This window comes from Camelina sativa, chromosome 11 (assembly GCF_000633955.1).
Source record: "Camelina sativa cultivar DH55 chromosome 11, Cs, whole genome shotgun sequence".
NCBI classification, from domain to species: Eukaryota; Viridiplantae; Streptophyta; class Magnoliopsida; order Brassicales; family Brassicaceae; genus Camelina; species Camelina sativa.
This window is the reverse complement of record NC_025695.1, coordinates 11446475-11469840: the sequence shown is the minus strand read 5'-3', so window position 1 is coordinate 11469840 and position 23366 is coordinate 11446475. Positions and strand designations below refer to the sequence as shown.

Genomic DNA, 23366 nt, shown 5'->3' with positions numbered 1-23366 from the left:
TAAATCTCCTTTCAAAAAGATCTAGTATAATTTGGTGATATAATGATGACAAGAATCCAAAAGAAAAGAAAAGAATATGATGTGATGACAAAGAAATACATGATGTGAGTAACAGAAGAATATTTCAATTTTAACCCATACAGACATAGTGACGTATTTGTCTTGATTCTTTACAAAGGAATTGAGAATTGATTTTCTTGCTTCGACTCTTGCGGTGTTGTTGGTTCGGGAAATGTGAAAGCTTTAAAGTGCGTAGGACAAAGGCATCGAATATAGTATTATACTAGCGTAGACGTGGTCACTCTAAATACTTCTGAAATATAAAGTCCAGACAAAAAAAAACTGGAAATACTTTCGAAATGTTATCGCAAGTTCTATAGATTAGAAGAACAAAAGTTTACTTTCAGATGGTACACAATCTATGTTCTTTCTTTCTTTTGTATAAATTCAGAACTGAGTCATGTTTCAAAGACGAAAATAAAACTATATATTCATTTTAAATGAATAATCGTTTATAAATATTTAAATTGATATAGAGTTATACTTCGGGTTACTTGTATTAGATTAATGTTAACTTTGATTAGTTTTGTAAGAATATGTGTATTTGGCATAATCAGACGATGATACATGTAATTTACCCGATAACCAGATTACCTAATTTAACTGTTTAGTTACCGAGATGATCGTTTGGTCCCCCAACAAAGGCTACAAAAATAAAGAATTGAGATCGTAACTTTTTATATTACTTACTATAAATTTTACTTAACTTCGTAAACTGAGATACTATATTTCATATAATTGCACTAGGTAGGTTCTAATAGTTGAATTTAATAACCCAATACTCAAATACAAGTCTTATTGTTTCCCATTTTGACCAATCGTATGCATATTAAAAAATTTCCCCCGGTGGCATGCATGGTATGGTATCATTTCTTTGAGTTCATTTTCATCACACAACGTGTCTCTGTTACATCTTTTGCATTCAATTATTTTAGTCTCCACATGCTTAGTTTAGTTTTTGTTTTTCACTTTAACATATAAGATATGTCTTCCCTTGTAATAATGAATGATCAAACAAAGCAAAGTAGTTCCGCTTTATGTTTGTTGAGAAAGAAAAAGGTTGAAAGCCTGAAAGAATTGGTAGTTGTGTTGTGTGGGCAGTCGGAGTGGGTCTTTTTTGGCCAAAATGTCTTACTCTTTTTTTAGGACTCTTCCTTTCTTTCTGTATAATATATTTTTAATTAATTCGTTTTGGAGAGTTTGACCATGTGAAACCGTGATCAAATTGCGGTAAAGAATAGTACAACTTTGGCATGGGTGTTTCACTTTTAGTTAGGTTCGGTTCAAAAGGAGTATAGTTGGATTTCGATTTCTAAGGTTTGGCATGAACTATATAAATATTTACTTCTAATTAAATTTGTCAAATAGACGAGAAAATATGTTCACCTTAATCTAAAACTCTATATACTGAAAAATTATTAAGTTACAAAATTGAATATTTCTGGCTATAAACTACGGAATGGACTGAAAGTTTTTGGTTTTTTTTATAGATTATTTGACTTATATATATAGGGTTATTTAAGAAAGAAGCAAGAACTTTATATAAAAGTCGACAAAATTAATCAAAGTTTTGATGATTAGGGGAGAATGGACCCAAAGGACATACACCACGTGACTTGGAACTGTTTTTGGACCAACCACATCCATCACCAAGGCTTGACTTCCACGAAATGATTTTCAAAATGGGTTGTCCAAAAGTTTTTTTAAAGCAAATGAACAATTGGTATTTGGATTGTGATACGTTATATAAAGAGGAACTAATGCATCACTTTTCTTCTTCCTTTTTATTTTCTTTTTTCTTGGGTCTCTTTCAATGCAAGGGTTAAAGTGGAAACAAAGCTATTCCATTTAGATAATGATAATGAGAGGTATAGAGATGCATATGGGAATGGTGACGTATGGATAAAAATGTCAATCTTGATCAAAAGTTAAAGTTAACCATATTTTATATATAAATAATCGTTTAATTTAGAGTACAATTAATATATCTGGAGATCGATACAGAATTTATCTAAGTATCTAGCATGCATGATCCGGAACAGATATTATAATTACGTTACTGTGTAACTCAATGTAGATAACTATATTAAAAATTCATTATCGATATATCATATATGTAAAGTTGGAAATAAATTACAAAAATGTATAAGAAGTCCATTATAATGAAAACTTGAATAATTGGTAATAGCAGAGAGGACAACGACGTCTCACTAAGTTATGCGAATTATATCCAGTGTCCAGAAACAGAGAACGAAAGAGTCACAATCGTAAAAAAGAGCTTGAAGAGCCTGGCTGTAATAACATTATTGGCCTAATTCTTAAATATCAGTATCTTAAATTTGTATAGTAACTGTTTGTCAAAGTTGCTATCAAATGCACCATCCTATATTAAATGTTCAATAGTTACATTAATGATATTTCATTTAGCTTAGATCTCACTGAAGCCAAACTAATCATAAAATTGCACAACAGTCTTATGAAATATGCAGTGGGCTTAAGAATGCAACGACCATAACCATTTCATGTACACCCACTGGAATTTCTTAATATGGAGTTGTGAACTTTGTATGATCATCAAGTTCTGTGTCTATAGGAATGTTGCTGAGTATTGTTATGCATAGAGTGCATGAATGTGAGTAAGTTACCATATAATGAAGATAAAAATTTAAAATAGTCAGAATTTTGGTTTATTTATGACAATCAATCAATTATTTGTAGGTTAGAGATTCATTAAATGTGTTGACATTAGTATAGGAGGAAATTGCTAACTTTTTGATTGCACTATAAGACAAACAAAAAACAGAAACAGAACCTTGGATACTCTGAGCCTCTGACTAAAACCCATTACACTAAAATACATATATAAGAGAGAAAAAAAACCATTTTCAGTTCCCAATGTATGCAAAGGATGAATTTCTTCTATACAAAAATCATCTCTAAACCCCTAAATTTTACTGAATCAAAATGCAAAAACTAATCTAAAAGAACTATAACCATCACAGTAGACGAAGTGTGTAAGTAACACACTTATGACTTAGCCACCACTCGAATCAAACCATTTACAAACACATAACACTCTCTATGTAAACAAAGCCACAGAGACGCTTGAGAGTTGCTCTCTCCTCTTAGCCTTGGTCCATCGATAGTGATTCGGTGCGTTCGGAGGCTCTATGTCGTCCTCTTGACGGCTCGAATCCGAAAACTCCTCGAGATCGATCGAGTTTCGAAAAGCACGAGTCTTTCTCGGTGTGGTGTACGCAAAATGTAAACTCTTTGCTACTAAACTCTGTTATAAAGTTTAAAACTGAAATCAGAACACTGAACTTTGAATCAATCAAACTGTAAAAGAATGGAACTTACAGCTTCTCTGATTGATTTGGATACAAGCTTTAGACTCTTGAGATCATCATGATCAACACCACAAATCACACGAATCTGTAAATATGTTTAGAATCATAATCAAAACGAAACAGATTAAGAAACTTTAAACCAAAAACTAAAACTTTACGAAGAGATCTTGAGGTAGAGACTCAAGTCGAGATTTCTCAGAGGAAGCAATAGTTCTTCTGCTTCGTTGTCTCTTCAACGAACTTTGCACCGGCGGCGATTCAGGTACCACCGGAATCTCAACGGCCGATCTAGACAGAGATTGACGTACACTGCTCGAAATCAGAATCCTTTTCCTGCCTAAACCTCGCGTGAACCTCACTGATCCTAAACCTAACTCTAGTTCCTCTTCCTCACCGTTAGACTTCATCACGACGAACCCTCTCTTCGTCAACGCCATTGTCGTTCTTCTACTTCTTCTGCTGCTTAGAAGCTTCTCCGAGAACCACTCAACTACTTTAGCAGCACAAGAGAACCAAAACTCACCGATGAAATGGAGATAATGGATCATTTAGAAGTTAGAACGCCCCAAAAACACAACAAACACAGAGCAAAACAGAGTGATTTAAGAGAGAGAGAGATTTGCTGAAGAGTATTATTAAAGCTCGAGTTCGAGAGAGAGAGAGAGAAAATACACGTGGTGGATTGTTATTGGACAGCCGTCATTGGCGTTTTGTGTTACGATCCGTCTAAGCTTCTGTATCAGTTATTGTACACAAAGATTAACCCGGTTTTTGCGGGAGGCCAAATCATCCGTGTGCGTGCGGTTGTATGGGATTATCAGTCTATTGTCCATTATCGTTTGACACGTGTACATATTAGTAGTTTGAACGGTTTCGATCAACTGAATTAATAAGCAGACGAAAAGATTTGATGGTTTTGAAACAGAGGATTTCATTGGATTCCATAAACAACAGATGTGGATACCATGTGGAAATAGATATGTATTGGAATTTGTTATTTGTTTTTGTGTATTTTTTTTTAGCACAAAAATAAGAATATGCCAAACCTATTTTTGGATAAGACTAAATATTACTGATAAACAAACATTTTTTTTTAATTCCTTTTTAAACATATTGTGAGAAAAATATTAAAAAGTACGTTTAAGCTATTTTTTCATCTCCTGTGACATTTTGGAGATGAGAGTTGCTTGTAACGCCATTGTTTTCGTCATAAGTGTTGTTGTTCTCTTCGGATGTAACGTAGAAACTCCAGAGAGATACACAGTTTTCATCAGCTGTGTGTAAACAACACAAAGAGAAAATTTAAAAGGTTTGATTTTTGTGTCTGTTTAACATTGATGGGCGAGGAATTAGTTTGAGTTTAGTGTAATGTACCTTTCACTTGAAGATCGCTCTTATCTTCATCGTCATCATCAGGAATTGCAAAACGTCTGTGACCAGAGGATGTAGCAGCCATTGGAAGGTATGGGTGGAAAGAGAAAGCATTCACAGTATCTGCCATCAAACCGATTAGGGGAATATGCACACGTTAAAAATCTCATCAAGAGCTTGAGAATGCAATCAAGAACCGACTGTAAGCTACCTGAAGCAGCTTGATATCCAGACACCCAGTTTCCGGTTTGTAGATCATACATGTGAACAAGCCCATCCTGGAATAAAAGACACGAGGAATGAGCAAATGGTTACATGATTTAACCATAAGTGTGTGTGTATTCATAGCGGAAAAAATATTGCTTTCAATATTTCTAGTTTCTAGTTAAGGGAAAAAACATAAGTCGCTTGGGCATTAGAAAGGGAAGATCAATAAGTACCTGACCACCGGTGCCTAAATGTCGACCACATGGTTCAATATCAAAGAATACACGCTGGTTTGTGTTCTCAGTTGCTCTGTACAATCTGATACACACATATAAATTATCCATTCCAAACACATTTCAACTTTACAAGAGCTCTAACATCTACCATTTCATTAAGCTAAGACTTCCAGTGCGTTAAGTTTTTGCTGCCCATGGGATCATGGCTCATTTAGCATTCATATTGTTTACAGCACTTGTTTTTGCGTCTAGATTATATTCTTGAACAAGTATAAGCTTAGAAACCCAAAGATCACCCAAACCAAAAGAAATAAGTAAATACTCACTTATAGACTGTCTCAACAGATTTCCGCATATCCCAGCAAAGAATGTAAGGATCCTGAAAAGAGCAAACAAAAATGAAACATTTATTGGTAACGTTACTACAGACATGGTCCTATTTAAAAGCATACATTAATACTGAAAGTTTCTCTGGGTGGTGTAATATGATCAAGACAAACATTCAGAGGGAAAAAAGTTTATAATAACATTACCTTGCGACCTCCTGTATATAAATAGTTCCCATCCTTTGAAAACTGGACCTGAAAGCAAGAACAGTTCAAATTATGATTTATCATACCTCAATGCACATAAAGAAAGTAACAATTAGTGACCCTTGCTTACATGTGTAACACCACCTTCTTGACCATGTAAAACATACAATAGCTCCATGTTGTCTTCTCTATAAATCCCAGTAGTCTGCCCGTAAGAGCCCACAGCCAACATTCCAGAATTAGTTGGGGAGAAAGCAAGAGTAGATAATATACCTGGAAATTATAAACCAGCAGAAGGTTGTTTCTTGTTTCTGTGTAATCTGTAATGCTAATATTGTGCAGCGTCTGAGTGGTAAACTAAGAAAATACCTGCTTGGCCCTCTTTATTTTTCTGAAGAGTTGAATACTGCCCAAAATCTCTACCGGGACGATGAAGATCAAACACTCTGATGGAGCTGTTATAACCAGCAAAGATCCTAAAGACATAACAAATCAATATAGATGATTGTTAATCATATTCTCTAACATGTGAAAAGATGGATAAAACTTAGATGAAGTTCTTGCTTACTTGGTTCCACCAGGATTAAATCCAACTGAAAATGCAGCAGTTATTTCATCCATAGCATCATAGGCCCGGTACGTGCACCGAAGCTGCCATTGTTATACTCACATGTAAATAAACAGATACACACTAAAATAATGGTAGAGCAACTCTCAAGTAGACATGTTAAGTGTCATGGAAAAATCAGCACCTCACCAGAAGTACTATCCCAAAGATGGATTGGATGGTCTCTAGTGGAGGTAGCAAAGACGCATGTTAAAGGGTCTGAAAACAATCAGTGAACAACCCAAAAATCAGTAATTCAAATGATGAACATTAAGCAAAAAGGAAAGAACCCTTTAAGATGACGTTACTTATATATTACCTGAAACTGACATGTATGGATACCAACAGAAATCATAGACAGATTCACCCTCATTGATAAAAAGACTCGCACCATACGAATCTACAATTCCAAAATTTGAAAGAAGATCATAAACACACCATGAATCACAAATTTACTTCACATTTTATAGCATCTGACACAACATGTAAAAACTTAGATTACCATCTTCAGGAATTGGCACTCCATATCCATTAGTATCCCCTCCATCCTGAGGCCTGATAGACAATTTTGCAAAACAAACAATTCAACAGAGAACTAAAACTACCCAAACATACAAAAATGTAGTGATACTTGAGCTAAAAAGTGGTTTCAGTTGAACTTATTCTCCTTACAGATAAAACAGACTAAGTGTATTGTCCTCAGAGCTTGCAAGGAAACACGAACCATCAGGTGACCTATATAAGAAACAGTACAAGGCATAAAAAAAAAAAAAAAATCAAACTTTGAGAAAAAAAACACAAAACTTTAAACGAGAGAGTGAATTTGAAAGAAGAAGAAGAAAGGTTAACCATTTAAGACCCTTGAGGAAATTATTAGGGTTTCGAGCAGCTCTGAACTGCTTGAAGAAATGGTGCGTTCTGTAAGGAGAGACATCGAATCTCATACTAAGCCATGATGGAGTTTGCTCTCCTGATTCTTCTACCTTCAATCCGCCATTTTCATCTGCTACTGCTGCTTCCTCTTCACCCATCTTCGTCAGCGCTTTAGAAAAAGTAGCAGAGAAAGGTTTAATTTTGTTCTAAACCCCAAAGCCGAAAGCTCAAAACCCCAAACCGGATTTTCAATCTCAGACCGATGATTAAACCGACATTAAACCAAAAACCGGATTAGGTATTTTTATTGGCAAAATTGGAAGAAAAAGCCCGCCCAGGTTTCGTCATTAGTGCGTCTTTCTACTACCGGCGGATCCGGCGAAGGTGACCGCCGTCTTAACTCTGGTTGCGTCTCAGAATGTCGGAAATGGGGAGTGATGAAGGTGAAAATATCATTCCTTTTCAGCTACAGTTCGACAAGCCCATACCTTTTCAGGTTTTTGATTTTACTTCTACTCATATTTCGTTTTTTTTTGTTGTTGGGGAATTTGAGATAGATTCTCATGTTTTTGTTCATTTTTAAATAGATTAAGATAGCTGAGTGGAACCCGGAGAAGGATTTACTGGCAATGGTTACGGAGGATTCAAAGATTTTGCTGCATCGGTTCAATTGGCAGAGATTATGGACTGTTTCTCCTGGTAAAGTTTCTCTCTTTTGTTCATTTTGGTAGATTAAAGTAGACATCTTTGAATACAAGATGGTTTTTGATTACGTATATGCTGAAATTAAAAGTGAAATGCAATTTGAAGTAGCTTGTCAATAGTAGAAGGATTACTCCGTTAATCAGTTTTTCTTTTGTGGTGCTAAGTTTATTTTCTTTCTTTTGTCTGTATAGGAAAGCCTGTTACTTCTTTATGTTGGCGTCCTGATGGTAAAGCTATAGCTGTTGGGCTTGAGGATGGAACCATTGCGCTTCATGATGTTGAGGTAAGTTTAGGTTGAAGCTAATACATGTTTTGCGTAATGAAGTTTTTGATGAGCTTGCAAAGCAAAAAGATCATATGCTTATCAGAAAGTGGTTGGTACTCTTTTTATGCAGAACGGGAAGCTATTAAGCAGCTTGAAGCCCCATACTGTAGCTGTTGTGTGTCTTAACTGGGAGGAGGATGGACAATCCAATATGGTATGTCTTTTCGTCTGATTAGTTGTATAAGAACTCATGTTTGTTTCGTATCACGGGATATTCTTTCGCTTATATTGATATTAGAGCAATGATAAGCAAATATCTTTAGGTTTTGTTTTCACACCCAACTCTCACATAGAAAGGTATTTGAGCCAGTGCTTAATTTTTCTTTGAGTTTGGTTTTCAGGATAAAATTGAAAATTTCTCAGTTTATGAGGACCGGACCTCCCGTTTTTTCCCTCCTGCTCCAAGAGCTCCAAAGGTGCCTGGACTGGTAGCTGGTGATTCCAGTTTCATGGATGACGGTGAAGATTCTTTGGCAGAACTATCTAATACCTCATTCCGGAAGTTTAACATTCTCTGCAGTGGAGATCAGGATGGGAGCATATGCTTTAGTATATTTGGAATATTTCAGATAGGCAAGATTGTAAGTCGCTCCTTTTGACTGTAAGTAATTAGTTAAGCCCTAATAACCCAGTCAGGTATCATGGTTCTTGGTGCTTCATCATATTCGAATCCTGCTTTGGATATAGAATTGCAGGATGTTCAATGATTTTGCAACACTATCTGCCTACGGAAATTAGCTTCTGAACTTTTAAGTTCTCAATAATGCGAGGGGTAGAATTGATTTGAAAGTGTTTGCTGTGAGCAATATTCTGTTGTTTTCTTTTTAAGTCTTATTTTCTCTTATTTCATGTGTCTGCTGCTCCTGCAAAACCATGATCAGAACATACACGAGCTGTCTGTTCCTGTTCAGCATCTGGATGAGCATGCCTCTTGCAAAATAATCAATGCGTCTATCCACAAGGTACTTGAATCTTTTCAAGAGCCATGCTTTCCAAATGATAGAAATGCCATCTCTTCAATTTTCATGTCTCTGACTGTAAATGTCTGTGGTGGAAACAGAGAATAGGAGGGAGCGGTGTATGATAGAGAGTCTTTAGATTCAAACTAATTATTGTATATTCATTTCTTAGGTTGCTCTGTCGAAAGACCTTTGTCGTCTGGTAGTAATGTGCACAGGAGAGCTTACAGATTGTGATATCAAGCCCAAAGAGGAAAAATTTAATGTTCAAGATCAACATGGTTTACATTGCCTTGCAATGGACACATCTATATTTTGGAAAAGGTAACTTGTCCCTAGACATTATTTATACACTCGAAATTATCTATATCTTCCCGCTCTTTGTTTTAAATCTGGTTTCCAATACCTGCAACTATCTGGTTCTGCCTTGCATCTGTTATATTTGTTATCTCAGCTAATTTTTATTCAGGAAATATGAGCTTCATCAGGTTGCTCAACAAGCTTCTAACATTGAAGATTTGACTGAGGTTATTCGAGCATCCCTGTCGGTTATGAGCAAACTATGGGCGGATGCAATGAAAACATTTCATGACAAGTTTCATTCTCTTTCCACCTTGATCGTAGATAATGGTATTTGCCACTATCAGTTTGTTGGTTGAGTCTTTTTTTTCCCTTTTTCTTATAGATTCACAGGGTTCTGTTGCTTTTCTCCTAGGACTGGAATCATCTCCTCAAGAAGAATTTCTTAGTCTTTTGGGTGGTGCGCGAATAAGTCCAGCGCTTAATCAGTTTCTAGTTAACTCTCTGGGTGAAGTGGTAAGCTTTACTTGTTTGATCACCTTCAGGGTACTTGTTTTATCATATACCACTAAGTTATTATCTTGTTTAGTAGGGTGTGAAGCGTGTCTTGAAGTCTGTATGTGGTACAGGAAAAGAGCTTCAGCAGATTGTCCTTGACCATCTTCAGGTTTAGTATTCGTCTCATTCCTGGATATAGTGTTGGAATTGTTAGACGAAGTATCATTTGTTTATCCTGCCAATACGTTTTTATATAGAAATTTTTGTCACGAATAAGCTTTCATTTCCAGCCTGCAGCAGAAATTATTGGATTCAGGATGGGTGAATTAAGAGGTCTCTCGAGGTGGCGTGCACGATACGAAGGCATTGGTTTGAGTGAATTACTCCTTAATGAAGCCACTGAGAATGCTGGTCTTTTACTTGTACAAGTGCAACGATTTATGATGGTACTATCTTCTGTTGTCCAACAGGTACAGAGGCATATAGCACTGAAATCATAAATATTTTGTATGTTGGCTGTCCCATGTTTTCCACGCAATGGTCATATTAAAAATTTATAACATTTTTGTTTCAGTTCTCAAATTTCTTCAACTGGCTTGTCAGAAGCATTAAGTATCTTATGCAAGAACCAAATGATCAGCTTTCCTCATACAACAGGTACGCACATATGTTTCTATGTTATTCATGGCATTAAAGCCAAATCTTTGTAGTTACACGGTTCTCTTCTGTGGCAGTGAACTCCTTGTGGTATTTTTGAAGTTCTTATATGATCAAGATCCTGTGAAGGACCTCCTGGAGCTATCTGAAGTTGGTGATAGCATTGAAATAGATCTGTAGGTTACCTCTTTCTATATCTGTGCTTTTACTTAGTTTTTCTGCGTAGTTATCTTGTAATTGATCAGAATCTCTGTCAGATTACCTTAGTTTTCAAGCCATTTATAACCAGATTTAGGAGGGGTAGTCATATGCGATATCACGAGCGAATATCTAACCACCCTGAAACGAAAATCAGATATGGGTAATGTGTGTGCGTTTGTGTGCTGCTATGTATGTTTGAAAAGTTTCTGCATACATGACCACATATTAGCATATCATAGAAATGGATGAAACTTGAAGTCCACTGTATCCTCCAAGGCTGTTCATTTCACGTTATTTTCCTCAATTCATATATAAACTCTTAATGTTCTCTTATGTCCCAGAAAAACCATTGGAAGAGTCAAAGAGTTACTTCAGTTTGGAGGGTTTCAAGACTGTGATTTTCTGCAGAGGACATTGGCTAATGAATTCCAACACATGGAGTATAGGTATATTTCCTTACATTTTCACTTCTTAAAACAAAAATTTCGTTACACATGCTAAATCGTTGAGTGTAGCGGTAGTAAATTGATTGTGCAAAAAGGTTATGGTAGAGGTCTGATGCCACAGCTTCGCCTTGATATTTTGAAAGTGCCATTACCCACACAAAAAGTGTGCGGAGTCTTTAGAGTCTGGTCATACTTTCTCATGGCTTTCTGGACATCATAATTGATTAAAATGTTTTGACAAAATTAGCTTCAAGACGGCTCTTCTAATGCCCTTTACAACCATATCAAGAAAGATATCATGTATGAAGTTGTTGCCACTTTGCCCTCTTCAGTTGTCAACAACGCAAACACCTACACCAATTCCCATGTCTCTTACCTTCTATAAGGTACTTGCAGCAACAATCGTAATGTTTATTATTATGATCCCATAGGACATCCTTAGGAAGATATTGCTGATTACTATCTCCAAAGTCTTCATTTGCTCCTGATATTCCAAAGTCTTCCATTACTCGTGCAGAATGAACTTTCTGATGACACACCTTCTCAAAGTGGGTACACTGATTACATATCTTTTCAAATCCCCGATGAAACCTTCCCGGACATTCCGAACTGTATTGGTATAGCTAAGGGTTTTAAGCAGAACTCCAACAATGAGAAAAATGGCTATACTTCTCTGGAAGCCGTTTTGTTATCTGTACCTAATGGCTACAATTGTGTTGACTTGTCTCTCTACAAGGTGAATATTCATTCTATTCTGCAGCACTGGTTGATTCTAATTTTTTTGTACTTCTTGCCTTTTTTGTGGAGTTTCCTTGTAAACCCTCTGTCTAATTTTGAAACAGGATAAAGAACTGGTTTTACTATTGAATAAGACAAGTGCAAACTCCGAAGGCTCGGGAGAAGCATGCATGATGGTTGTACAAACTAGTGACCTCCCATTCATTTCCATTTTAAGATCTAGTTCTCTAAACCAGTGGAAGCTAGACGATTTGAAGGTCTTGCTAATTTTAACCATTCTCATCTACGTTTTGTGAACCATGTGAAGGTTAACGTAGGAACTTATCCATATTGAAACGATATTATCTTTTTTCCAGGGCTCGATTGTTAACCTGGAAATGGAGAATGAAAAGGTTCGAAAAGTCCCACATTCTGCCATTGCTCCTCTAGCAGTAAGCGGTAAGCGCTTAGTTTCTGTGGCATATCTACTTCAAATGAGAAATGCTTTTTTTACAGTATTTGACTTAATTATCTTAAATTTGTCACAGCTTCAAGAGGAGTGGCTTGTGTATTTGCTGAAAGAAGACGTGCTCTGGTGTACATATTGGAAGAAGATGAAGACGAAGAAATCACTGAGGACAAGTAAATCTCATTCAACATCCCTACTTGATTATTCTAAGTTACGAAAGACAAAACTTAAAGGGAGTCACTTCTAAAATATGTAAAACGGTATCGTTTGCTGCTTTACGACTTTTATTCATAATTTCACACTTCACCACCAAAGGTCTTCATTTAATCAACAACACGAGTCATAATTAAAGAGCGTTACGCCACGTCATCTCATCCACACGCCAGATTAAGCGCGTGGTTAACACTTCCCCTTTGATCGGACAAAGACGTACTAAAGTCAGCTTCGCTTCTTGCTTTATTCTTAGCTCAACTTCAGAAGCAAGACCAAACTCTCTCTCTTTCTCTCTTTATCTTTCTCTCTTTTGGTTCGCCACCGTGACGGAGGTTGTCTTGTCTGATGGAGAATGATCAAATGATATCTCCGACTGATATAATCACCGGCATAGTGTATATAGACGGTGAGTTGGCTATGCTGACTTTGACTCCCGACGGGGAGCTACGGTCGACAGAGAACGGTCTCCGCCAGAGTCTGTCGATGAAGAAGGATGTTCTTGGTTTCGTCGTCCAAGGTAAGCGGATTAGAGTAAAAGCAGTGGTGGAGAAAGATGAAGGAATCTGCTGTGGACGATTTAGTGGAGATTTCGTCAGGAAAGATTTGGTCTTTGAGCCACTCATCGATCAAAATGGATGGTGCTATAGTCTCCGTCAATACCTTGATTCTCTCGGTTAGTTGTTGTAAAAAAGTTGAAAACTTGTGGATCACTCAAATGCTAAAAATTGGAAATTTTCCATTAGGTCGGCCAAAGAGATTGCTTGTGTTTGTGAATCCCTTTGGCGGGAAGAAATCGGCGAGAGAGATTTTTGTTAAGGAAGTGAAGCCATTGTTTGATGATGCTGATGTTCAGCTTGAGATTCAAGGTTCCTCTGATTTCTAATTTTTGTCTCTTTTCTGGGTTCAAGAACTCTTTTTCTCTGGGGAATTGACAAATTGGATTGCTTATGGTGAGTCTTCAGAAACCAAGTATCAGTTGCATGCAAAGGAAATTGTTAAGTCCATGGATGTATCAAATTACGATGGTATTGTTTGTGTTAGTGGCGATGGTGTTCTTGTTGAGGTGAGTAGGAAGTATCAATTTCTCTGTTTCAGTTGTTTTGGTTAACTTCAATTGGAAGTGATGATGTGTCTCTTTTGAAGTGTTGGTTAGAAGAAGCAGTCTCTTGTTAAATTATATGTTTACTCTTTTTTCTTAGGTTCTGGGGATAAACAATTGTTTTATTGTTGCTGATTCTTACACTTGGTTCCTAATTTAGTAGGTTGTAAATGGACTGCTCGAAAGAACAGACTGGAGAAATGCCTTAAAATTGCCTATAGGAATGGTCCCTGCAGGTTTGTGTTTCATCCTCGGACTTTGAAGCTGTTTGCAATAGGCTTTCATTCTGCAACCCTAAATACATATAAGATGTAACTTCTCTTATGCTGCTTTACATTTCCTTGTTTATGTGCATTAACATCCTTGACTGCAGGAACTGGTAATGGCATGATAAAGTCATTGTTGGACACGGTTGGGCTTCGATGCTGTGCAAACAGTGCTACTATTTCTATTATCCGAGGTTCTGCTCCATAAGAAAATTTTATCCTGCATAAGATTTTCCTTTTCCTCAGTAATAAGCTCCTTAGGACATTATATTTGTATTGGCAGGTCATAAACGTTCTGTAGATGTGGCAACTATTGCACAAGGGAATACCAAATTCTTCAGTGTTTTGATGCTTGCTTGGGGTATGCCAGTGAATTCTACTTCTTGGTTCCATGTCCAGAGTCAAAAAGTTATTTGCAAATGAAAGTAGTACATGAGCTTGCTGAACCATACGTTTTGTTGTATTGATTAGTACAGTTTATTTCAGGTTTAATTGCAGATATAGACATTGAGTCAGAGAAGTTCAGATGGATGGGAAGTGCTCGCATTGACTTCTATGTACGTTTATTTAACAAATTTGAAAAATTGTTGCATTGCAGTTGTTAAGTTGCTGGTGAGACTGTATGATTCTAATTGGTTTGTTCTTTTATTGAACTTGAGGAATGTTTTTATGTTCTTGTATTTGCAGGCTCTACAGAGGATATTATGCTTAAGACAATACAATGGACGAATTATATTTCTACCAGCTCCAGGGTTTGAAAGCTACGGACAGCCAGCTAGTTGCGGTCTATACAAAGAGCCAACTGTTAGCGATAAGGCACTCGGATACCAAGGACCTGATACTAAATTGGAAGATCTTGGATGGAGAGAAATCAACGGTCCATTTGTTACTGTATGGCTTCACAATGTTCCATGGGGTGCTGAGAACACTTTGACTGCTCCTGCTGCAAAGGTCAGTTACACATCTCAGAACTAAGATCTTGGAAATTCTTTTGTTGCGCATCATTAAGAGGCCTTCGTAAGGTTCTTTCACTTGCAAAAAGACCGCTAAAGCTTCATTTGTATATGGTATAATGAACAGTTTTCTGATGGCTTCTTGGACTTGATTGTCTTGAAAAACTGCCCTAAGCTTGTCCTGCTATCACTTATGAGACAGTTGAGTAGTGGTACACATGTTGAATCACCGTATATAGCGTATCTTAAGGTTTGTCATTTTAAATCTCAGATTGCTGAAATCTTTCATTTGAATGCTTTAATGTACCTTGTGAGCGAGCCTGCATTTTGTGATTGACTAAAAAGCTTACCCGGTAATGTGAACAGGTGAAGGCATTTGTGTTGGAGCCGGGCTCACTTATAGACGAACCAGGAAAGGAAGGAATCATAGATTCAGATGGAGAGGTTTTAGCAAGAGGAAAAAGAACATATAATTGTGATAAAAAAGCTTTAATGTCTTACGAAAAGCTTCAAGTAACAGTTGATCAAGGTTTAGCCACACTCTTCTCTCCTGAATATTGATAATGTTAAAAACTACACGTGAGATGAAGACACATTCACATCATACATAATTTATAAACTTTAATATTTCTATCTCCTTTTGTAAATGTTGTTCCCTTGTGGTTGTGAGGGTAATTTGATTGATGCAAATGTACAGTACATTACAGGAAATGAGAATCAAGCAGCTGTTTTGTGTGTTTCTTATAATTAATCTTAAGATTGTTCTGTGAGTTATTTGTGATTTTATCTTGATCTTGGAGTGTAAACTTGGTATTAACCAGAGGGAGCTAGAACTTGATTTTGGTGGTAATGTTTAAATTTCAACCATTCATCATCGAAAACTGTCAATGTTATTTACTATAAACTCTCACAGTTTGTACCTGTTTCTTGCAGCTTTACATTTTACCATGATTGTTTGGTGTTAAACCAGATTAACTGCTGTGAATTGTTTGTTTAGAAAGTAGAGAGTCTAGAAAGGTAAAAACTATAAAAAGTCAATTTCTAGAACTTCTGAAACGATGTCGTTTCGCGAGTCTAGCCATCTTCTTTGATTTTTTATCTCTGGCCTACGAGAAATCGACACGCCATAACTACTAAAAGGGGTATTGCCACGTCATCTCATCCACTCGCCAGGCTAAGCGCGTGAGGTTTTATCTCCCACCTGATCGGAAAAGTCTAACCAGAGAGATTAGCTTCGACGTCAATTTTTAAATCTTAGCTCTCACCAACGGCGAAACTCCTCTCTCTATCTATGGATCATCAGCCGGAGAACGATCGTCTGGCGATAATCTCCTACCGAGTTCTGGTAAATGGTGTTGTGACGCCGTTAACGTTGACTGTCGAGGGAGAGCTACGGTGGACGGAATCTGGGCGGCGGAAATCGACGGCGAAGAAAGGTATCCTGAGTTTCGTCGTGGAAGGTAACAAGGTTAGAGTAAAAACCTTGGTAGAGAGAGAAGGAGGGATCTGCTGCGGAGGAAATTATGGAGATTACGCGAGGAAGGACTTCGATTTCGAGCCTCTCTCTGACGAATCTAGAAAGCTTTGGTACGATAAGCTCCATGAACACCTCGACTCTCTCGGTTAGTTCACGTATCGATAACCTAGGTATAATCGGAGCTTAAATCGAAATTTATATGGAAATGCTAAATTGATAATTCCTCAGGTCGGCCGAAGAAGCTGTTTGTAATTGTGAACCCGTTTGGCGGGAAGAAATCAGCGAGGAAGATTTTTGTAGAGGAAGTGAAACCATTGTTTAAAGATGCTAATATCCAACTTGAGATTCAAGGTTCTGTGAATTTCTATTTTGTTTCTTCCTGATGTCAAGAACTCTTGTCTAGGAAATTAACAATTGGATTTTTTTGTTTTTCTGATGATTGTTCCAGAAACCAAGTATCATTTGCATGCTAAGGAAATTGTTAGGTCCATCGATGTATCAAAATACGATGGTATTGTTTGTGTTAGCGGTGACGGTGTCCTTGTTGAGGTAAGTAGGAAGCTTTTCTGTTGGTCAATTTTGTTGTAAGTGATAATGAGTGTCTTTTGTGTTATTCTCACAACATGATTCAAACTAGGGGAATTAATAAATCATGTCTTTGATGAAGTTAGGGGAATGACATATTGTTTTTGGAAGTATCTGTTTAAAGGAAGCAATCTCTTAATTATATGTTTACTGTTTTGCTTAGGTTTGACTCTAGGATTATACAATTGTTTTGTTTTTGTTGATTCTTACGATTGGTTCCTTAATTTAGTAGGTTGTAAATGGACTGCTCGAAAGAGCAGACTGGAGAACTGCCTTGAAATTGCCTATTGGAATGGTCCCTGCAGGTTTGTTCTGCTTGATGCTTCTCTTGTTTTGTGTGTTCCATGTGAAAGTTTAGATGTAAAGGTTATCCTTCAGTAAGATAGAAACCTTGCCGCTTATTGTATCAAATTGATATCTTGTGTATGAGAAACTTTAGCTTAACTTTTTACTTACGATTTCGTCATGTGCACTAAAATTCTTTATGGCAGGAAGTGGTAATGGCATGATTAAATCATTGTTGGAACCGGTAGGGCTTCCTTGTAGTGCAACAAGTGCTACTATTTCGATTATCCGAGGTCCTGCTCCATACCTTACGATACTCAATCCTTCAAAAATATTTTGACTTTCCCACTGAATGAACTCACTGTCACACTATTTCTGTATTAACAGGTAGTACACGTTCTCTAGATGTAGCAACCATCTCACAAGGGACAACCAAATTCTTCAGTGTCTTGATGCTTGCTTGGGGTATTTGTATTACTCTAGAATTTAGAAATTAATTTGCAGATGCTGATCTTGCTGATTGATTCCGTTGGTTGTATTGAGATAGTTTCACTTGATTTCAGGTTTAGTGGCTGATATAGACATCGAGTCAGAGAAGTTCAGATGGATGGGTAGCGCTCGCTTTGATGTCTATGTATGTTTAGTTGAACTTTTGAAATTTTCCTGCAGTGCAAGTTTTAAGTATGCGTTTCTGTTCAAATCCGTCAATTAAGTTGCTGGTTGGCATTGAACAAAATAAGTGATTGTATGATACTAACTGGATGTTGTCTTATTCAACTAAAGGGATCTTATGTTCTCTCTCTCTCTTCTACGGCTTGTATTTGCAGGGTCTTCAGAGAATAATATGCTTAAGACAATACAATGGGCGAATTCTATTTGTGCCGGCTCCTGGGTTTGAAAGCTATGGGCAACCAGCCATTTGCAATGTAGATAAAGAGTCATATGTTGGTGATAAGGCACTCGGATACCAAGGACCTGATACTAAACTTGAAGATCTGGATTGGAGAGAAATGAAAGGCCCGTTTGTTTCAGTATGGCTTCATAATGTTCCCTGGGGTGCTGAGAACACTTTGGCTGCTCCTGATGCAAAGGTCAGTTACAAAAATTTATAACATTTTCAAACCAGGAAAACACCATTTTGGGTCTTCTTTTGGGTTCACGAGCAAGAAGAAGTCATAGGGTTGTTTACTACTTGCAAACAAATTGTAAATGCTTCTTAGAGTTCTTACGTATAGATTCTGGTTAAACAGTTTTCTGATGGGTTCCTGGATTTGATTGTCATGAAAGACTGCCCTAAGCTTGCCTTGATATCACTTATGACAAAGTTGAATGATGGAACACATGTTCAATCACCGTATGTATCATATCTGAAGGTTTGTCATCCGAACCCATGAACCCATTTTTATAGTTGCAATCTGTCATTTAATGGCCTTAATGTATCTCTGTGCATGAATCTGGATTTTATGATTGATTAAAAAGCTTACGCAGTGTTTTTACTGTTGAAAAGGTGAAGGCATTTGTGCTGGAGCCAGGCGCACGCATAGGCGACCCAGACAAGGAAGGAATCATAGATTCAGACGGAGAGGTATTGGCAAGAGGAAGAAGATCATACAAATGTGATCAGAAGGCTTTGATGTCTTACAACAAGCTTCAAATAAGTGTTGATCAAGGTTTAGCAACTCTCTACTCTCCTGAATAATTCAGACACAAGATGAGATGAGATGAGATGAGAGGAAGACACAATTCAAAAGTTGTTCCCTTGTGGCTATAATTTTGATTTGATGGACATGTACAGCTATATTTCGAGTCTACTTACAAAATTCCATGGAGTGTATTGTTTCAACTTTCAAGTGTAAACTTTGTGTATTATTGTATTTTGCCGAATCAGACCATATAATAATCCTAAGATTATTCTTTTTCTTTTTAGTCAAAAAATTATAGATTTTATTCATTTGTGTAATTTACATTTTTTTTTTTTTTGTCGTCTGAAGGACAAAAGCAGGAAAAAAATAAACAAACCGAAAAAAACATAAGGGAAGGGAGCACTGCAAGTGTTTGATAGTGAAGCCAAAAAGCTCTCCAAACACTATGAAATGCAGTACCCTACAGAACAGTCTTCAGTGATCTGCGGCAATCTGCTATTGGAGCCAAGAAGGATCTCCTAATGCCAAGTACGATTGGAGCCTGCCATCCCGTGTCATCCCGTGATCGTGTAATTTACATTTAGTCAAGCTATTTTTGTCCCCAAAAAAAAAAAGTCAAGCTATAAGTTATATAGATTTTATGACTAATCTGTTTTAGTCATAGATTTTAGTCAAGCTATTAGTTATATATATTATAACATATTAAAACTAATCCATATATATAAAATCATAAAAAACAAGTGATTTTTAATTTGTAAAACAGTAGTAGTAGAAGCTTATATAGCTTTTTGACAAATACTCCCTCCGTTATATAATATAGAATGTTTAGAAAATTATTTTTGTTTCATAATATAGGATGTTTACAATTTTCTATGCAACTTTTAGATTAAATTTATATTTTCTATTATGCAGATTTGTTTATGATTGGTTAAACTTTTGAAAAGTAATTATTTTTTAATATGCGTGTTTTATCTTATATTTTGAAACGGAGGGAGTATAATACGAACAAATATAAGTTTTGTCAACTAGCCTATGACTTAAAAAATGTTGATGCGACACATGGGTATGAATGATCAAATGATATAATAATGTTCCTGGGAATTTAATTTGGACCTACCATATACTAATGATGACTTGGCATATACTTTGGAAATAAATATGAGGAATGTGATTAGGATAGGGAGAGAGAGGAAGAGAGATAATAATAAAGCTTTCTTTTTCTGTAAAACCTCAAAAGAGAGAGAGAGAGAGAGAGAGAGATTTGTTTTTGTTGTTGTTGTTGGTATTACCACCACCACTTCACCATTTTTTTTGTGCTCTCCATCAATTTCAGTCGGGTACGGTTTTCTAGGGTTTTTTTTTTATTATTATGCTCTCGTCTTCCTCCATGTCATCCTCTCGATTTTGCTTCAACCACGAATGTTCCGAGTTCAAGCTCCAACATTGTCGACCTGGTTGGCGTATCCGTACTGGCGATTTAGTCGACCTCTGTGATCGTTGCGCGTAATCATCCCTTTCCTTTACTTTCCTTTACTTTTAACGCTTTTGTTCCATTTTTATGAGTGATCAGTTCGTGTTTATCGAGTGTGTGTGCTTCTTTTCGATCTTGAAACTCAGTGAATACGTTTAGTTAATTTCTTCTTTTTCTCTTTTCTTAATGTTGTGTAATTTGTGTTATCATGTGGGTGACATATTTTGAAACGAGAATTTCTGAGTTTTTTTTGTTTTTTATGGTTTGGGTTTGGGTTTGGAGTATAGCGTCCGCTTGTGTTTGACTAGAATCCGAGAGATTAGGAGCCACTCTTTTCAGAAGTTGAACTTGGAATTGTTTAACGCTGTCTATTAACTAGTGATTGGGGTATAAAAATTTGAAGCATTTTGATGGATGTGGGGGGGGGGGACCAATGGGTTTTTCAGCTGAATTCTTCATGTAGCATCATCAATGTTGTGTACCAAATAGAGTCTAGAGGTTCAAAGTCCAGTGACACGACACAGAAATTGACCAAGTAAAACTAAGGGACAAAATATATTTAAACAATAGGAAGCTACATTGCATTATGATCCACCTGATTGGAGAATTTGTCCACTAGTGGGTTTTCTAAGTTTTTATATTCTATACTGCATCAAAGTTACATATTAAATTGGGTAAAGCAATGGTTTTATGTAAACACAAGGTCATTTTCATAGGATCAAAGCTTTTTGTGCATCAAGGCTTAACTACCTGCCTATAAATTATTACTTATAACTTATGAGAGACTTTTGCTCTCACTTTACTTCTTGATTGTGAAAATGTATGGTTGTGTTTTGTCTTTCATGGGAAACCATTTAGCAGTTTGATGATATTGGTGACCCTTCAATCATTTTAATCCCTGTATGTAGCTTGTTTCGTAGAAAAGATGTGTATTTGATAAATAATAACCATGCGAATTTTATATCCTATAACTGTGAATGCCTGTATAGTTTCCAGAGACTTAATATTTTTGGTGTGAAATGTAAGCTTCATCAGAGCTGAAAAACAATAGTTAAAGTTTGCAAGTTCGACTTGCATTGTGCATTAACCGATGCAAAGAGTGTGGTTTTCTTTTTTGTGATTTCAGTACACTGCAGATACAATTCTTTTACCTGCTCACTGCATCAATTTCATTAGCTCGTTACTGTATTTCCATTTTGCATATAATGATTTTATTCTGGTTCCAGTTCTGTTTATGAGCAAGGAAAGTTTTGTGACGTATTTCACCTAAAGGCTTCCGGGTGGAGGTGTTGTGAGTCATGTGGAAAGGTAAATATATGATTTACTCGTTAAAACTTTTCAAGTCTCCTTCGCATCACAAAAATCATAGTCGGGGTTTCAAGATATGAAGTATCTCACTAATAGCATTCCATGCAGCGAGTTCATTGTGGTTGTATTGTCTCTGCATCTGCTTATATGTTACTGGATGCTGGAGGAATTGAGTGTTTGGCTTGCGCAAGAAAAAAATTTGCTTTGGTGAGGGACGATTTCACTTTTTTTTTCCTAATCGCAGTATTCCATCCTTCTCAAGTTGAATATCTATTTTGATCTCTAGTCTGTGTTCTACAACAGTCTTTATTCATGTGTTTCAGGGACCCAATTTTTCGCCATCACCATCCTTTCTTTTCCAATCTCCAATTTCTGAAAAATTCAAGGACTTGTCGCTCAACTGGAGTTCTTCAACTAGGTCAAATCAGATGAGCTTCCAGCCTCCTAGTTGTTCAGGTCCTTCATTTCTGCAGTTTGATTTGCGTAATCGTGGAGATAATAATGAATTTAGTCAACCTACTTCTAAAGAGAGGGCCGCTGCATGTTCCATGGAGAGAAAAAGGGGACTGAATAACATGATAGGGAAATTAGTGAGTGAAAACTCAAAAAATTATGAAGTATCTCCTTTTACAAATGGAACAAATGTCAATGTCTATCACCCATTGATCTCAATAAAGGAGGGTTCATGTGGGACACAGTTTGCGTTTCCTGTGCCAATTACAACACCAATTGAGAGAACTGGTCACTCTAGACTAGGTGGAAGTCATTTATGGCATACAGCTAATTGTTCTCCACTAAGTCGCTTACACAATGACTTGAATGGCGGAGCAGACTCGCCATTCGAATGCAAGAGTCGTAATGTGAGGACTCATTTTGATACACCAGGAACATATCAGGTGGTTCCACAATATTGGCCCAAGGTTTCATATATAAACCAAGTTCTGCAGAATCAATCAAAAGAGTATCCTTCTTGTCTCATAGATGCTGCATTGGCTAATAATGTTGTATGTTCACCATAAGCATATGAATCGTGCTTTTCTTTTTAATTCTTTAGTATCCTACTAATCTTGCTTGTTGTTTGTTTTTCTAGCTTTTAATGTGAATAAGTTTATACTAGGTTGTAGAATAGGGGGTGAATGTAAGCCTTAAAGATGAATGGTTTTAGAGATAGGTTATTACTTTTCTGTTTGGATATTTCGCCGCTCAGGTTCATGACATGTAAAACTAAACAATGATGGTTTTAAGTTATCAGAACCTTAACAATGTGCAAGATCTGAATCGGTTGTCACCCATCTCTTTGAGAAGATGCTAAGTGCAAGTGATACTGGAAGAGTTGGGCGGATGGTGCTGCCAAAGAAATGTGCAGAGGTAAAATACTGTTTGCTTATGCAAGTATGGAATCTCTTTTCTTATTTATATGGTTGGTTCATGTGGAAAGAATTTAGAATTTGGCTATCTGGTGCTTATAGCAAATACTTCACTGCTTTTGTATCATGAAAATAGTAATCATAGCATCTGGAAATTTTACAGTCGTCTCATATCAAATATAAGA

At 36.6% G+C, this 23366-nt stretch overlaps 6 protein-coding genes across 12 annotated transcripts in view; 4 read left to right on the top strand and 2 right to left on the bottom strand.

Annotated features, from left to right (window-relative positions):
• On the bottom strand, positions 2858–4151 carry LOC104722907 (F-box protein SKIP27). Its single transcript, XM_010441167.2, has 3 exons — positions 3569–4151; positions 3421–3495; positions 2858–3346 (listed from the first exon to the last, which is right to left on the bottom strand). Exons 1-3 carry the CDS (start codon positions 3956–3958, stop codon positions 3140–3142), a joined length of 672 nt encoding a protein of 223 aa, XP_010439469.1. The 5' UTR covers positions 3959–4151; the 3' UTR covers positions 2858–3139.
• Positions 4468–7446, bottom strand: LOC104722906 (telomerase Cajal body protein 1-like). The gene is made up of 14 exons (XM_010441166.2): positions 7214–7446; positions 7037–7099; positions 6867–6919; positions 6684–6764; positions 6510–6583; positions 6326–6408; positions 6127–6233; positions 5888–6030; positions 5758–5805; positions 5551–5603; positions 5222–5306; positions 4993–5059; positions 4785–4904; positions 4468–4684 (listed from the first exon to the last, which is right to left on the bottom strand). Exons 1-14 carry the CDS (start codon positions 7393–7395, stop codon positions 4551–4553), a joined length of 1293 nt encoding a protein of 430 aa, XP_010439468.1. The 5' UTR covers positions 7396–7446; the 3' UTR covers positions 4468–4550.
• LOC104722905 (anaphase-promoting complex subunit 4) lies at positions 7524–12845 on the top strand. Its single transcript, XM_010441165.2, has 19 exons — positions 7524–7733; positions 7825–7936; positions 8134–8225; positions 8338–8421; positions 8609–8848; positions 9149–9229; positions 9399–9550; positions 9696–9856; positions 9942–10042; positions 10119–10193; positions 10315–10494; positions 10599–10681; positions 10759–10857; positions 11224–11328; positions 11576–11714; positions 11846–12064; positions 12171–12323; positions 12423–12504; positions 12594–12845. Exons 1-19 carry the CDS (start codon positions 7656–7658, stop codon positions 12689–12691), a joined length of 2334 nt encoding a protein of 777 aa, XP_010439467.1. The 5' UTR covers positions 7524–7655; the 3' UTR covers positions 12692–12845.
• On the top strand, positions 12975–15789 carry LOC104722904 (sphingosine kinase 2). Of its 2 annotated transcripts, XM_010441163.1 has the most exons (10): positions 12975–13400; positions 13471–13593; positions 13690–13790; positions 13990–14062; positions 14200–14286; positions 14376–14453; positions 14579–14649; positions 14780–15043; positions 15173–15295; positions 15412–15789. In XM_010441163.1, the coding sequence occupies exons 1-10, from the start codon at positions 13073–13075 to the stop codon at positions 15604–15606; spliced, it is 1443 nt and encodes a 480-aa protein (XP_010439465.1). In that variant the 5' UTR covers positions 12975–13072; the 3' UTR covers positions 15607–15789. The 2 variants fall into 2 exon arrangements, with proteins under 2 accessions (XP_010439465.1, XP_010439466.1); XM_010441164.1 differs by lacking the exons at positions 12975–13400; positions 13471–13593 and having other exon boundaries at positions 13699–13790; positions 13987–14062.
• Positions 16264–19314, top strand: LOC104722903 (sphingosine kinase 1). 3 transcript variants are annotated; one of them, XR_002033931.1, is made up of 10 exons: positions 16264–16667; positions 16751–16873; positions 16971–17071; positions 17340–17412; positions 17599–17685; positions 17780–17857; positions 17956–18026; positions 18220–18483; positions 18680–18765; positions 18900–19015. XR_002033931.1 is itself a non-coding variant. In XM_010441160.2 (10 exons), the coding sequence occupies exons 1-10, from the start codon at positions 16337–16339 to the stop codon at positions 19089–19091; spliced, it is 1443 nt and encodes a 480-aa protein (XP_010439462.1). In that variant the 5' UTR covers positions 16264–16336; the 3' UTR covers positions 19092–19314. The 3 variants fall into 3 exon arrangements, 2 of the variants coding, with proteins under 2 accessions (XP_010439462.1, XP_010439463.1); XM_010441160.2 differs by having other exon boundaries at positions 18643–18765; positions 18900–19314; XM_010441161.1 differs by lacking the exons at positions 16264–16667; positions 16751–16873 and having other exon boundaries at positions 17337–17412; positions 18643–18765; positions 18900–19314.
• Positions 20252–23366, top strand: part of LOC104722899 (B3 domain-containing transcription factor VAL3-like) — a 7139-nt gene continuing 4024 nt past the window's right edge. For 3 of the 4 annotated variants that reach the window (XM_010441155.1, XM_010441156.2, XM_010441154.1), the window contains exons 1-5: positions 20252–20538; positions 21733–21814; positions 21923–22021; positions 22138–22775; positions 23086–23182. In XM_010441155.1, the coding sequence (XP_010439457.1) occupies positions 20405–20538; positions 21733–21814; positions 21923–22021; positions 22138–22775; positions 23086–23182 (1050 nt within the window). In that variant the 5' untranslated portion in view covers positions 20252–20404. The remainder of the gene's footprint in view (positions 20539–21732; positions 21815–21922; positions 22022–22137; positions 22776–23085; positions 23183–23366) is intronic. The other variant, XM_019233083.1, reaches the window with a different exon arrangement.

Bases quoted from the DNA above. Each gene is read 5' to 3' on its own strand.
- LOC104722907 (XM_010441167.2), bottom strand. From the start codon at position 3,958: ATGATCCATTATCTCCATTTCATCGGTGAGTTTTGGTTCTCTTGTGCT. The intron at 3,496-3,568 runs GTAAAGTTTTAG...ACATATTTACAG, and splicing joins CTCTACCTCAAGATCTCTTC to ATTCGTGTGATTTGTGGTGT. The intron at 3,347-3,420 runs GTAAGTTCCATT...ACTTTATAACAG, and splicing joins CCAAATCAATCAGAGAAGCT to AGTTTAGTAGCAAAGAGTTT.
- LOC104722906 (XM_010441166.2), bottom strand. From the start codon at position 7,395: ATGGGTGAAGAGGAAGCAGCAGTAGCAGATGAAAATGGCGGATTGAAG. The intron at 5,604-5,757 runs GTAATGTTATTA...TGCTCTTTTCAG, and splicing joins TATATACAGGAGGTCGCAAG to GATCCTTACATTCTTTGCTG. The intron at 4,905-4,992 runs GTAGCTTACAGT...GTTTGATGGCAG, and splicing joins TGGATATCAAGCTGCTTCAG to ATACTGTGAATGCTTTCTCT.
- LOC104722905 (XM_010441165.2), top strand. From the start codon at position 7,656: ATGTCGGAAATGGGGAGTGATGAAGGTGAAAATATCATTCCTTTTCAG. The intron at 7,734-7,824 runs GTTTTTGATTTT...ATTTTTAAATAG, and splicing joins ACAAGCCCATACCTTTTCAG to ATTAAGATAGCTGAGTGGAA. The intron at 11,329-11,575 runs GTATATTTCCTT...TGACAAAATTAG, and splicing joins TTCCAACACATGGAGTATAG to CTTCAAGACGGCTCTTCTAA.
- LOC104722904 (XM_010441163.1), top strand. From the start codon at position 13,073: ATGGAGAATGATCAAATGATATCTCCGACTGATATAATCACCGGCATA. The intron at 14,063-14,199 runs GTTTGTGTTTCA...CCTTGACTGCAG, and splicing joins TATAGGAATGGTCCCTGCAG to GAACTGGTAATGGCATGATA. The intron at 15,044-15,172 runs GTCAGTTACACA...TATAATGAACAG, and splicing joins TGACTGCTCCTGCTGCAAAG to TTTTCTGATGGCTTCTTGGA.
- LOC104722903 (XM_010441160.2), top strand. From the start codon at position 16,337: ATGGATCATCAGCCGGAGAACGATCGTCTGGCGATAATCTCCTACCGA. The intron at 17,072-17,339 runs GTAAGTAGGAAG...TTAATTTAGTAG, and splicing joins GTGACGGTGTCCTTGTTGAG to GTTGTAAATGGACTGCTCGA. The intron at 17,858-17,955 runs GTATTTGTATTA...ACTTGATTTCAG, and splicing joins TGTCTTGATGCTTGCTTGGG to GTTTAGTGGCTGATATAGAC.